Source organism: Patiria miniata, unplaced genomic scaffold (assembly GCF_015706575.1).
Source record: "Patiria miniata isolate m_02_andy unplaced genomic scaffold, ASM1570657v1 HiC_scaffold_17, whole genome shotgun sequence".
In the NCBI taxonomy this organism is placed as follows: Eukaryota; Metazoa; Echinodermata; class Asteroidea; order Valvatida; family Asterinidae; genus Patiria; species Patiria miniata.
In genome coordinates, this window is record NW_024037055.1 from 583,776 (window position 1) to 598,457 (window position 14,682).

The window sequence follows — 14,682 nt, forward strand, 5'->3', positions numbered from 1 at the left end:
TCTTGTTAGTGCAAACTAGAAATGTAATGCTATGTGCAGTCCTTTACGGCCATTTGTCCAGGTCCCTTTGTGTTACTGTTCTAATGTGTTATTAATATTTTGTCTCTCTTTTTTTCTTGTACATAGAACACCTACTCTCAAGAGGCTCCAGGAGTACTTGTTCTTCGTTTGGGATCCTGATTTACCAGGTGGTGAAAATGAACCAGTTAAGATTCTTGAAGAAGGGCCTATGGATTGTGATACATACAGTGTAAGTCTTTAAGTGTTATTAATCAATTTTATTGCAGCTCAATAGACACAGGGAGAGTGTAATGACAACCACATTTTGTATTAGGACAAAATTGGAAACAAAAGTTTTTAAATGATCAGTATTTCACTGGAAAGTTCTCATTTTATGCTAACTATAAATAAAATGTATGAACCTTAGCTTTCTTTTTACTATAGTGGCCCCATTGTAAGTAATATTGTAGAGTCAGCTGCTGAAATTCTAGTACCCCCTTCTGTCCTGAAAGTAAAAGTGTTTCGGCACTTTTGCCGAAACAGCCTTTGTTTTTGTTAAGATTTTTTTTTTTTTTTTTTTGGCTGTTTCTGCAACCAGCCGAAACAGCCTTTGTTTTCGTTAAGATTTTTATTTTTGGCTGTTTCTGCAACCAGCCGAAACAGCCTTTGTTTTCGTTAAGAATTTAATTTTTTGGCTTTTTCGCAATTTTGCGAAAAAGCCTTTCTTTCTGTTCTCATTTTTTTTTTTTTCATCTTCTTTCTTCTTTTTGTCGCCTAAACCCCATAGACTTTGTGCACGTTTTTTTCTGGCCTCCACTTTTGGCATTAATCTTTGTCATACATCATTCTAAGTTTGCATAAGCATAGTCCCTATAGCAAAGATGTGTCCCGAAGATTGACGTCATGGTGACGTCATCGACTAATTTATTATAGATTTTTTAATATTTAATTTTTCCCGTAGACTTTGTACACAGATATTAAGAAAAAATTGTCGATTTTCAAAGGGCATTTTTGACTTTTTGCCAATAATTCATTTGCACCAATATTTGTCCGAGCAAAGACCCTAATTCAAACAACATTGTGTAATGATGACGTCATGATGACGTCATCCGGTGTGTATTGATAGGCAATTAAATTGTGACACTTTTAATATTTAAAAATGCATAAGAAATGAACCGTACGCGTCCGCAGCATTCTGTTACCGGCAAGTGGTAGAGTAGGTTGAGGTCTTTATTTCTTTCAGTGTGCGTGAAATCACGTGACCCTTGCTTCCGGTCGAAAAAGGCTAAAACCGGAAGTGGCTTATTATTTGAAAGTGATAATAGATATGAACTTGCTTTTAACGGTGTTAGTCTGTTGGCTAAAAGTATTCTTCAAATCATCTACCAATGACGTCATGCAATCTTCGAGCGCCCTCTAGCGACAGGTTGAAAATTTGCAAAAATGTATTTTGAATAGATGTCTGTGGCGAAGTTTGTCGGAAACGCCTAAATATTGGTGTATATGATGACCTTGACCCACTTAAGACGTGTGCGAAGTTTTAGGCAAATGACGTCATCAGACCGGAAGTTATAATGAAAAGACCGTTTTTCTTTTGAAAATTCCTGAAAAATCAACCATGGCAGTTTTTATGTTAGTTTTTACTTTAATTGTCGATTTAAGGGTAGGTCTAAAACATATCAAAGCTTCGAGGCAATAAGCGAACTCGGACATGCCCTACGCACGCTTAAAACTTCAGGTTGACAATACCTCTGCTCTAAAACATGCACAGAACGTCTATATGTACATGTACATACACGTACGTTACGCACATACATCGTATGTCAGTCAGCCTGCAGAGCACGTGTTGCCGAGGTCAAATCCTGTCCACATCACAGTGACCGTTTTAGCCGATTTTCGGCTAACCTTGACAGATTTTATGTTCATGCATGCGTGTAGTCAGGGGCGTATAATAAAAAATCATTATGCCGAAAAGCCCTATGTTACGTATTTAAAGGTGCAGTTTTTCTGCAGTGGGATTTTCCACACATCTTTTTCTATACAACACTGATATCTTACTGAGTAGTTCTGAACTTCAGCCGAGAATTACTATGAGAAAGAAAGAGAAATCGTATTTTTTCGCGCTGTCTGTTAGAAGGAAAGATAAATCGTATTTTTTTTCGCGCTGTCATTCGATTGAACATATTTCTAAGGGTCAGAATATCAAGTAATATTTCATAAAAATGTTTCAGTTCAAAGGCAAATTACAAATTTAAAGGTCCAATTGTTCTGCAGTGGGATTTTGTTTAGCCCGTTAACTTTGTACACGTGTTAGCCCCTTGACTTTGTACACGTTTTCAAGCCACCATTTCTATAACTTGGCGATCTGGAATCGTCATCAATGTTACAGCCAAGGAAGACCCTCATACAAAAATTATGCCAAGACTATGACGTCATGATGACGTCATCACCCAATTTTTTTTTCATTGATTTTTGAAAATGTACGTGCATGTTATGTTGTCCTATATCTACAGAACTGTAAGTCTGACTGGGTTGAAACTTGGTATGTGGTTAGACCGGGATGTGTTATAGGTAAAAAAAAAAATTAGGTGACGCCATGATGACGTCATCCGGAGATTTTATATGAATATTTGAAATTTTTGACCTTTTAGCCATATCTCATGAACGTAACATGCAAAATTCAAAATTCTTTGTGTATTTGGTCTGTTAGGTAAAAGGTATTTGCACAACATTTTGAACAAAATATCTGACATCATTATGACGTCATAAAAATGTGATTTTTCAAAACACATATAAGGAAAGGTCCGACTGTCATAAAACTTAATGGGTAGGTAAATAATGGTACTAGTATACAAAGTTTAAAGTGACGTCAAGATGACGTCATCGTTTGGTTTTTATAATTTTTAGATATTTAAATTTTATTGTGCTTCCACAAATTGCACACTTTCTTTCATCGGATTGACATTAAACTTGGTTCAAACCAAAATCACAATGACAAAATGTGCATTGAGAAGGGTCTTAAGGATGACGTCATTGCAGGGCAAGTGACATCATTTGATAAAATTATACTTTAGGAATTATTCTAAGCGTTTTGAACAACCTTTAACTGCATAAAGCACTCTGAAAAGTGACTGCAAAAGGACAAACGAAACAAATATTTGTAAAATGCGAAAAATCCCTGAGTTCTGTTTGCAAACAGATGTGACGAAAATGCCCCCAGTCATTTTCTTTAGACTCACCTTATGTCCCTAAATTAACTTCCATCCATGTACAGATGTAGAATAGGTTTCCTCCAAGTTATGATTGTTTTAAGAGGCATAATTTATCGCTATTTTACCACGATGTCAGCTGTTCCCATGCATTACTGCAGCGCACATGTGTTTGTACGCTAAAAATAGGGTTTGCTTAAATTCAAGATGGCCGCCTTCTAGACCTCTAAAACTGTTTCGGATTGGCCTGTAGTTTTAAACGATTATTTCTTAATTTAGTCTTTAAAACTTAGGAATAACACACTAGAAAGTTGCCTTTATATAACTTTTATCTAGTTCAGTCCTCTAAGTATGTTTTTGGAAGATTATTTATGAATAAGGAATTATTTACAGAATTTCTTGTACTTTTCGTCTGCTAAGACATTCATGAATATTTATGAGACGAGGTCACTGTATTTTACTGAATGGGACTAGGTTTGTTTACGTTCGGTAATAACTTTATTCTTGGGTTTTCTTGATGTACTTCAGTCATTTCCGATCCAAGTCTTAGGTTTAACTTAAAATGTAGAAAGGGGAGATTATTGTATATTTTGATTGATGAATTTGCAGCATAAATTATGGATTTCTCAGGTGAGTGAAAACTTTGTTGTGCATGGTAATTTTTGCCAGTTTCCAACTTATGGGCGTGGCTTATTTACTACGCGTATGGAGCGCCGCGCGTATGGAGCGCCGCGCGTATGGCGCGCAGTTCAATGGTATAAAAAGGACAGATTTTGGTTGATTTGGGGTTGGTTGGTTAGTTTTGCTTGTGGGTTGAGTCTTGTACTGCTGATCGCTGAGGAGGAGCTGAGGAGGAGCCTAGGGAAGTGTGATAGTATTGAGAAGTTTATAGGGTGGAGTCTGAAAACGGAGGAGAAGCCAAGGAGGAGCTAAGGAGAAGTGCGAAACTGAGGAGGAGCTTGGGAAATTGAGGAGGAGCTTGAGAAACTGAGGAGGAGCTTGAGGAGCCAAGGAGGAGCTGAGGAGCTGGGACAGTTCGTAAGTTATTAATAATTGGAGTGGAGTGGAGGAGCAAGATAGATAATTGCAGTCTTTGAATTATTTCCAGCGCTGTTGACATATTCAAGAAACTACTGGCTGACCTGTCAGAGGGCTTGGATGGAGGTTTAGTTATATTTATTATCTACTGGCAGACGTAATTGCCTAGTGATACTTATATTCTATTGGCAGACGGAGTTGCCTAGTTACTTATTTTTCTACTGGCAGACGGAGTTGCCTAGTTATTTATTTTCTACTGGCAGACGGAGTTGCCTAGTGATACATATTTCCACTGGCAGACGGAATTGCCTAGTGGTACTTATTTTTAACTAGTGATATTATTTGTAGGTATTGAGGTTGCCTAGCCCTTTAAGTTCAGCACTGTTTACTGGAATAATTTGAGTCAACTATTATTCCCCCCAGTACAGAGTGTACTATATTTTATTGAATGCACTCAGCCATTTTAATATAACATTGTTGACTAGTGGAGAGAGAGAGTGCTATTCCTTATAGTATAAATAAGTATATTCAGCTCATCCTTGATATTGTAGATTTGTTGTTGAAGTTGAATTAAATTACTGTTCTTCGAGTTGTGCTATTTAATGATTGCCTGAAGAGAGTACTTTCTTTTAGTCCGTCCTTAGGAAAATAAGACCTTGTCCTGCTTATTATCTTTTCACCTTGGTCATATATTTTGACGGCGAACCCTAGTCTTAGATCAAGAAGTACTAAACCGGTGAGGCGGAACTCCGGAGGTTTAGGGCCTAAAAATTTTCCGCCTGGTGGCAGCGCTATCGTGGACTGTTTCTGAGACGAATAGAGACAGGTCCCGTTTTTCCGCCACACAGACATACAGCTCTAGTTTCCTTTTTTTTTTCTTTTTCAGCCCAAGCCCATAGCATTTGTACATGTATTTTTGTCACCGGCACTTTGGGCACTAAAATCAATCCGATTGCCTTTATACTCAGCACACACTTAGACCAGCATCTGAAGATGTGCCCCGAACATTGACATCATCGTGACTTCATCATGAGTCACGTGACGTCACATTATATGCGATTTTTCTGTTGTGACCATTTTCTAGCAGAATTCGGCTAGATCTGACAGATTGGGCTATATCTCCAGAACTACAGGTCCGACTGGGTTGAAAGTTGGTATGTACCAAAGATCTTATAGCGCCGAAGTCGCAAGATGGGGAACTCCATAGAAATTGCTAAATCGCCATGGGCGCCATTCGAGCAAGCAAACCATTGTGCAAGCCATTGTTTGCACAATGGTTTGCTTACTCGAAGCAAACCATTGTGCAAACAATGGTTTTCACAATGGTTTGCTTACTGGAATGGCGTCCATGACGATTTCGCAATTTCTATGGAGTTCCTCATCTTGCGCCTTCGGCGCTATAAGATCTTTGGTATGTACCTAGACCAGGATGTCTTATAGATGAAATTTAACTTGACGTCATGATGACGTCATCACATGGCATATGACGTCATATAAAATAAACATATTTTGAAGGCCTATATCTCCTGAACTACAGGTCCGATTGGGTTGAAAGTTGGTATGTATCTAGACCGGGATGAGTTATAGATAAAAATTGAAGTGACGTTACGATTACATCATCATGGGTCACGTGAGGTCACGTTAAAGATTAATAGATCTTTGAAAATCAATATAAATTCAACCGTGAGAGGCCTGAACTTGACGTTTGCAGGAATGGATAGAATAATCCAGGGTCTTAATTTTTATATATTATGTGCAAAATCACGAGACCCTTCCTTCCGGTTGAAACCGGAAGTGCCTTGTAATTTAAAATTGGTGAAAGATGTGAACTTGCTTTCAACGATGTATGCTATGGCTAAGTTGTTATTTACGAACAAAAATATGTGACGTCATCATGAGATCATTACGTCACATGTGACGTCATAATTCAAAGCCCTATGGGAATGTAATCACATATTATATGCCACCAGTTATTTTCAACAGAACTACACATCCTTCCTGGATGGAACTTGTACTTCAAACTTTACATGTCACATGTCACAAAAAAATACCGAAACAGCCCTGTGTTTGTCCACAAACATAAGTCTAGTTTTTATTTTTATTTTTCAGTCATTTGCCCATTGCATTTGTACACGTTTTTTTGTCCCCGGCACTTTGGGCAATAAAATCAATCCAATTGCCTTTATACTCGGCACACACTTAGACCAGCATCTGAAGTTGTGTGCCGAACATTGACATCATCGTGATGTCATCGACTAATTTATTATAGAATTTTGAATATTTAATTTTTCCCATAGACTTTGTACACAGAAATAAAAAAACAATTGTCGATTTTCAAAGGGCATTTTTGACTCTTTGCCAGTAATTCATTTGCACCAATATTTGTCCAAGCAAAGACCCTAATTCAAACAACATTGTGTAATGATGACGTCATGATGACATCATCCGTTGTGTATTTATAGGCAACTAAATTGTGACACTTTTAATATTTAAAAATGCATAAGAAATCAACCGTACGCGTCAGCAGCATTCTGTTACCGGCAAGTGGTAGAGTAGGTTGAGGTCTTCATTTCATTCAGTGTGCGTGAAATCACGTGACCCTTGCTTCCGGTCGAAAAAGGCTAAAACCGGAAGTGGCTTATTATTTAAAAATGGTAATAGATATGAACTTGCTTTTAACAGTGTTAGTCTTTTGGCTAAAAGTATTCTTCAAATCATCTACCAATGACGTCATGCAATCTTTGAGCGCCCTCTAGCGACAGGTTGAAAATTAGCAAAAATGTATTTTGAATAGATGTCTGTGGCGAAGTTTGTCGGAATCGCTTAAATATTGGTTTATATGATGACCTTGACCCACTTAAGACGTGTGCGAAGTTTTAGGCGAATGACGTCATCAGACTGGAAGTTATAATAAAAAGACCCTTTTTCATTTGAAAATTCCTGAAAAATCAACCATGGCAGTTTTTATGTTAGTTTTTACTTTAATTGTTGATTTAAGGGTAGGTCTAAAACATTTTAAAGCTTCGAGGCAATAAGCGAACTCGGACATGCCCTGCGCACGCTTAAAACTTCAGGCTGACAATACCTTTGCTCTAAAACATGCACAGAACGTCTATATGTACATACACGTACGTTACGCACATACATGTACATCGTATGTCAGTCAGCCTGCAGGGCACGAGTTGCCGAGGTCAAATCCTGTCCACATCACAGTGACTGTTTTAGCCGATTTTCGGCTAACTTTGACAGATTTTATGTTCATGCATGCGCATAGTCAGGGACGTATAATAAAAAATCATAATGCCGAAAAGCCCCATGTTACGTATTTAAAGGTGCAGTTTTTCTGCAGTGGGATTTTCCACAAGTCTTTTCCTAGACAACACTGATATCTTACTGAGTAGTTCTGAACTTCAGCCGAGAATTACTATGAGAAGGAAAGATAAATCGTATTTTTTTTCGCGCTGTCATTCGATTTAACCTATTCCTAAGGGTCAGAATATCAAGTAATATTTCATAAAAATGTTTCAGTTTAAAGGCAAATTACAAAATCAAAGGTGCAATGTTTCTGCAGTGTTTTTTTTTTAGCCCGTTAACTTTGTACACGTGTTAGCCCATTGACTTTGTACACGTTTTCAAGCCACCATTTCTATAACTTGGCGATCTGGGATCGTCATCAATGTTACAGCCAAGGAAGACCCTCATACAAAAATTATGCCAAGACTATGACATCATGATGACGTCATCACCTACATTTTTTCATTGATTTTTGAAAATTTACGTGCATATTATGAAGTCCTATATCTACAGAACTGTAAGTCTGATTGGGTTGAAACTTGGTATGTGGCTAGACCGGGATGTGTTATAGGTAAAAAAAAATTAGGTGGTCGAGACCTGAACATGATTTTTGCGGGAATTGATAGAATTATCGAGGGTCTTCATTTTTGAAATATGTGCAAATAAATCACGTGACCCTTTCTTCTGGTTGAAACCGGAAGTGCTTTGTAATTTAAATTGGTGAAAGACGCGAACTTGCTTTCAACGATGTTTGCTCTGGCTAAGTTGTTCTTTACCATAATATTATAGTAATAGATGAAACTTTATGTGACGTCATCATGACGTCATCACGTGACATGTGACGTCATAATTCAAAGCCCTATGCGAATGGAATCACATATTATATGCCACCATTTATTATAAACAGAAATACACATCCTTCGTTGATGGAACACATGTCACATGTCACAAAAAGCTATCGAAACAGCCCTATGTTTGTCCACAAACATATGTCTAGTTTATTAGTATTATTATTTTTTATTTATGGATAAGCACTGAAAAAGAAAGCAGTGCCCGCTTGTAAGGCCATGACGGATACCCGGGTACCGGGGTATCCGAAACTGACCACTGATTATGGTTACCCAATTCCATTTTATCAATTTTAGTAACCAAAACTGCCTTTGTAAATTTCGACACATTTCAGGAAGGCAAGTGCCCCTTTCTATTGATTACTTGCCGATAAATTGTTAGAAAAAAATCTGAGTACATCATCTATTGAGTCCATTTACTAGCAACTTCCCGATGTGTAGATTGCAGATGACTCAACAAAAGAACCAATCACAGCGCACGTACTAAGTGCTACTCGGGATCTTGCTTGAAGCACGCATGCCCTGAATGACAAAGCATCAAATCACAGCAAAGAACGCAAAGCTCCTTTAGAATAGATAGGCAGCACCTTTCTGGATTGCGGAGTGTTACATGCACTCACTTAGGGTTCCCGCTCGTACTTGGTGAAATTGATTTTCTAGTGATTACTTACGGTTTGAATCCAGACTTCAGAGTTGACACACCCATTTCAGACCTCCTTTTTGGTGGCTGAAGTGGGTAAGCTTTACCAGTTTCTACCGCCTCCCCGGGTGGAACCCTCTCAGTCTTCTTACCAGGATTTTCTGCCCTCTTACCATGGATTTTCTAGTGATTACTCAAAGTTTGAATCTGGACTTCAGAGTCGACGCACCCATTTCAGCTAATCAGTGGGTTGATCTATCGCCGTTTGCAAGTTAGCCACACCCCTAAGAAAACTGTATGGAGTTTATACCCCTCAGCTGAGAGGCTTGATGGGTATCATCATTGCCTATGGTGTCCGTCCGGGCGGGCGTCTGGGCAGCTCAGTAAACAGTATACAGTAAAAAGGTTTGAGGGGAACCTGTCACTCTGGCTGACATGTCACAAGCGTCCTTTTGTGTGTGTTTTTCCTTCTCGCATTGCACTCCTTCAGCTTGTTTGGATTTTAATCCTCTCAAACTCTACCAACCAAGGAAATGTATGGGATGCTCTTTTCTAATTATTAGTATCATTATATTTATTTTATTAGAAATTAAATGGCCTTTATGCCTAATGTTAATTCTCATTGCTTTTTAGAGTATTTATCCTTAAAAAAGTTTGTGCAAATTGGAATAAGAATTTCTCTTTTGAAGTATTTTAATTGTGATGAAATTAAGTTGTTTGATTAAAATTATTTGATTAAAGAGTTATCAACAAAAACTTTTTTACATGAATTTTCCAGGAATCCCTGAAGACTGAGACAAAATTCACTGATGCTGTTGATAAAATTAAGTCGTGCCACTATTGTTTGATCAGTCACAGACAGTCAAGAATCCCTTCCTCTTCCCCTGCCATGCATTTGTATGCAGGCTAGTAAACAGTCAGATCACATTTGCGTAAACACTCTGACTAGTCAAATTCCATTAGCAAATAAAAGAGGAAACTTAGAGGTACAGCTGGGTTATCAACCATCTCCTGTCAAATCCTGGCTATATTAAAGTAACAATGGAATTCTTAACTGTAAAAAAAAAAACAGTCACCTTTGTTTGATGTTGACTGATGTGATAGCACAGCTGAATTTCAATCCAGGGAGGGAGGGTTACTTCAACAAATGTGCTCTTGTAATCGGGCCTGAATTATCTAATAGGCACAGTAGGTACTGTGCCTGGGGCCTAAAACAAAATTGGGGCCTACACAAAATTCGGGGCCAATGAAAATACCACAGTGTGCCGTATATAGGCCTACCCACACACATCCACCTGCAGAGAAAACCTTTTGTAAAGTTTTAGGGTCTCTCTCAGAATTTTCTATTTCACCAACTGACGCCATACAGCATGTAGGCATAGTAGGCCCTATGTATAAAAGTCTGTCATTTTGATTCTGAAGCCAGGGGCGTAGCAAGGTCATTTTTATTTGGGGGGGGGGGGGGGCTGGTACCATCTGTTTTCGTCCCCCAATAAAAAATGCGGACTACATTAACTTTGATTCTACAGCTCAGACTAGCTGATTAAATGACTCCAAACTCAAAAATGATGTTTACATGACGATATTTCACCAAAAAAAATTGGTTAAAGTGGTCAAAAATTGCCTCAGATCACACCACTCGAGAGGACCAAGTGGGCCCCAAACCCCAGGCCATTTCGGCTTCACACTCCCTTTAGTTCTGATCTCAATACACATGTATGTACCCCCACCCCCCCAGACGTTTCAGAAGCAATTGACTCCCTTGGTGCCGACAGGCTTTTAGAGGTAAGACTATACCAGTTTGGCCTGGCTTGATTTTTACAGTGTTTTGTACTTTAATAGCATCAACGTGAATTTGGTGCCGGTGATGCCTTGGGTGGAGTGATAACTAGGGCCTATAAAACACTTAATCCGGGCCTACCTGTAATGTCCAGATCTGTCATTTTTTTACCCCTCAGCCCTCAGCCGAGAGGCTGGAGGGGTATAGTCGTCGCCTGCAGCATTTGTTCGTCCGTCGTTCAGCTCAGGCAGCTTAGTTTCTGGATGATAACTTGAGTTAGAAATGTTGTTTTGGATTGTAACTTCGGTAGGAGTAAGCAAGTGGAGGTTGGTTTTGGTGTCAAAAGTCAAGGTATAAACCATGGTGAGTTTAAGGTAAATGGTTTATGGATGATAAGTTTTAGTAGGGTGGCCAACCAGTGTTAGAAAAATACAATTTTTTCTTGAAAATGACAGCACAGCAGGAGCCATGATTTTACAGGATGCTTTAGACTGTCATTCCCTAACAATCCAGTAAGGTATTAAGGATAATTTGATCGTTGGCTTTTCCGCATAGTAGCGGAAAAGCCTTTCTTTTTGTTCTCATTTTTTTCTTTCTTCTTCTTTTTATTCCCTGGCAAATCCAATAGACATTGTACATGTCTTTTCCACCCCTCACTTTTGCCTTTCATCTTTGTCATACATTCAAAGTCAGCATAGGCTTAGTCCTTATAGCATAGATGTGTCCCGAAGAGTGACGTCATCATGACATCACCATGGGTCACGTGACGTCATCATTCATGTGCATATTACAATGCACATGAATGATGACGATGACACCATCAGTGACAACATCCTAATCAACCCACGCCACCCAGATTTGCTTACATTCCGCCATCTTCATTCACGCACACAAGCTTTGTTTCATTCCCCCACCCGCAGTTTCCCTAGAATATGGAATTCTTTACCGCCTCATGTCAAAGACTCAGCTGTTGTCGACTCCCTTCCTCGATTCCTTAGGGCCCTCAAGCAGGCATTCTTATCGGTAACTTAAGTCAACCCATTGCTCTTTTCTTTTTGCTGTCATTTTGATCACCCCTGCGGGGGCCGTTGTTTTCTGTGTTTGTAATCTGTCTTTTCAACGTTATGTGCGGGGCTGCATACCCACGGGTAATAGTAGTTCATTTTACTTTTGCGGTCCCTGACCCACATAACTGTCATTTGTCTTGTCATATTCGGATTTTCGTCCCAGGTCCCCGCTACCGTCTTACTGTACTTGTTGGTTGTTGTTTTATGCACGTTTTACTCAATTTTTGTTTTGTTTTGTTTTGTTTTTGTGATGGTCGAATAAATAATAATAATAATAAAGTCCTATATCTACAGAACTGTCGATCCGATTGAGTTGAAACTTTGAGTAGACCGGGAGTAGACCGGGACGTGTTATAGATGGAAATTAAAGTGACGTTATGATAATAAAAAAATATTAAATATTAAGGTGATGTCAATGACGTCATCGTGTGATTTTATATGATTTTTTTGATTTTTGGACCTTTAAGCCATATCTCACGAATGCAATATGTTAAATTAAAAATTCTTTTGGTATTACGTTTGTTAGGTAATAAGTATATTGTCAAAATAGTGAAAATTGTGTGACGTCATTATGATGTCATCAAAAATGCAATTTTTTAAAACACATATAAGGGAATGTCTGATCGTCATGAAACTTGGTGGGCGGGTAGATAATAGTACTACTATAGTACTCAAAATCTGAAATGACGTCACGATGACGTCATCGGTATATTTTAATAAGGGAATAAATGTGTGCTCCGGAGGTTTTTATCACTCTGTTTAATACCACTTAGAGTCTGGGTGCTGATAATTACCCGAGCCGGAGGCGAGGGTAATTATCAGCACCCAGACTCTAAGTGGTATTAAACAGAGTGATAAATACCGACGGAGTACATATTTATTCCCATTCATAAATACCTTTTCGGTAAAAAAAAATCATATAATTCGTTCAAAACATCTCGATTTTGTTCAACAAATTCACTTTATGCTTTTTGAATCATCCCTCCTGCAAAATAATGGAGTGTTCAGCTGGCGAGTAAGATGAAAACAACCCTTTTATGGAGATTGACGCGCGCGTATCATGTTCTATGCGATGTCGCGCAGAACGCACCTGGCACGTTTCGTTTTGAATTTAGAACTATAAAATTCTAACTCCCTGGTAGTGTTGCGCATGCCTACGCGAGGATTGTGAACGTTCAACCAATGAAACGATAAGAGCCACTGGATTTTTAGGAGTCCACATTTTATTGTGACACTGGAAAAGTGTTTAAGACCAGCTAGCCATGTCTTTATCATCCGTTTAATACCGGCCACGTGACGGGCTCTCGACCAATAGGAATGGCTAAACTGTCTGAGGTATTTATGAATGATTTTTTAAATATTGACAAATTCATTCTGCTTACAAAATTTAATACTTTCATTGGTATGATCGGCTTCAAACTTGGTACAGACTAAAACTACAATTAAATAATATGCACTTCCAAGTGACACCATGATTACGTCATCACAGGGCATTTGACGCCATCTTAAATGTGCAAACTTTAAGACCCTATATCTAAAGAACTGTATTAAGTCCGATAGGGTTAAAACTCGGTATGTAGGTAGGCCGGGATGTGTTATATGTAAAAATTGAGGTGACACTATCATGACGTCATCATGTAATTTTATATCCATTTTGGACATTTTGGACCTTTAAGCCATATCTTACGAACGCAATATGCCAAATTCAATATTCTTTGTGTATTATTTTTGTTTGGTAACGGGTATATTCACAAAATTGTGAAAATTGTGTGACTTCATTTTGACATCACTAACTATGCGATTTTTTAAAACACATGAAGGGAACGTCCGATCGTCATGAAACTTAGTGGGTGGTTAGATAATACTACCAGTGCGCCAAATCAGAAATGACGTCACGATGACGTTATCTGTAGATTTTTTAAGATTTTAAAAATATTTTCAGTTTTATTCTGCTTAAAAAATGTAACACTTTAATTCCTGTGACTGGCTTCAAACTTGGTACAGACTAAAACCACAAAAAATAATGAGCACTGCCAAGTTACATCATGATTACGTCATCACGTAAAATCAATTTAAAATCAACAGAGAGAGATCTGATTTTGTTTGTTTACGGGAATTGATAGAATAATTCATGGTCTTAATTTTTGATATAACGTGCAAAATCGCGTGACCCTTCTTTCCTGTTGAAGCTGAAATTGCCTTGTTATTTGCAATTGGTAAAAGATGTGAACTTGTTTTCAACGATGTTATTCTGTGGAAAGGGTGGGCTTTTCAAAATCTGACCAGTAACGTCATGCGTTATTCGAGCGTATTCTGGAGGCAAGTGATCACTGGTCTTGTGATGTGGTCTTGAAGGTGCAAATTTTATAACTGTAGGTACGATTCGATTGAAACGTTGTACATGCATAATTAGGGACGTTTTATTGATAAAAAAGCATAATGCGGAAAAGCCCTATGTTCTGTTGCAAACAGACATACATGTAGATCTCTCGTTTCGTTTTGTGATGTTTGCAAATGTTGTATCTTCCCTTTAACTATCTAGTGCTGTCATATGAAAAGTCATGCTCACTTCAATCTCAACCAAACTTGGTGACAATAATCTTTGGGTAGGGTGACTTCAGGTAACATGAGACATTTGAGGTCAAAGGTCATCCAGGGTCAAATGAGGTCATCGATGATTTCAGTTAAGTACACTAACTGACTGTATAAATACTGCCAGCATGCCAGGGGATTGCACAAGTTTTACTTGCAGTATTTTTAAATTGCTAATCAGATAACAAATTAGTCAATAATTCAGTCACCGTTG

The 14,682-nt window shown here is 38.3% G+C and overlaps 1 protein-coding gene across 1 annotated transcript in view; it reads left to right on the forward strand.

Annotated features, from left to right (window-relative positions):
• LOC119723310 (leucine-rich repeat-containing protein 9-like) overlaps positions 1-14,682 on the forward strand; it is a 165,845-nt gene that overhangs the window by 7,633 nt on the left and 143,530 nt on the right. Inside the window, exon 5 of the mRNA XM_038193864.1 lies at positions 127-250. Within this exon, the coding sequence (XP_038049792.1) occupies positions 127-250 (124 nt within the window). The remainder of the gene's footprint in view (positions 1-126; positions 251-14,682) is intronic.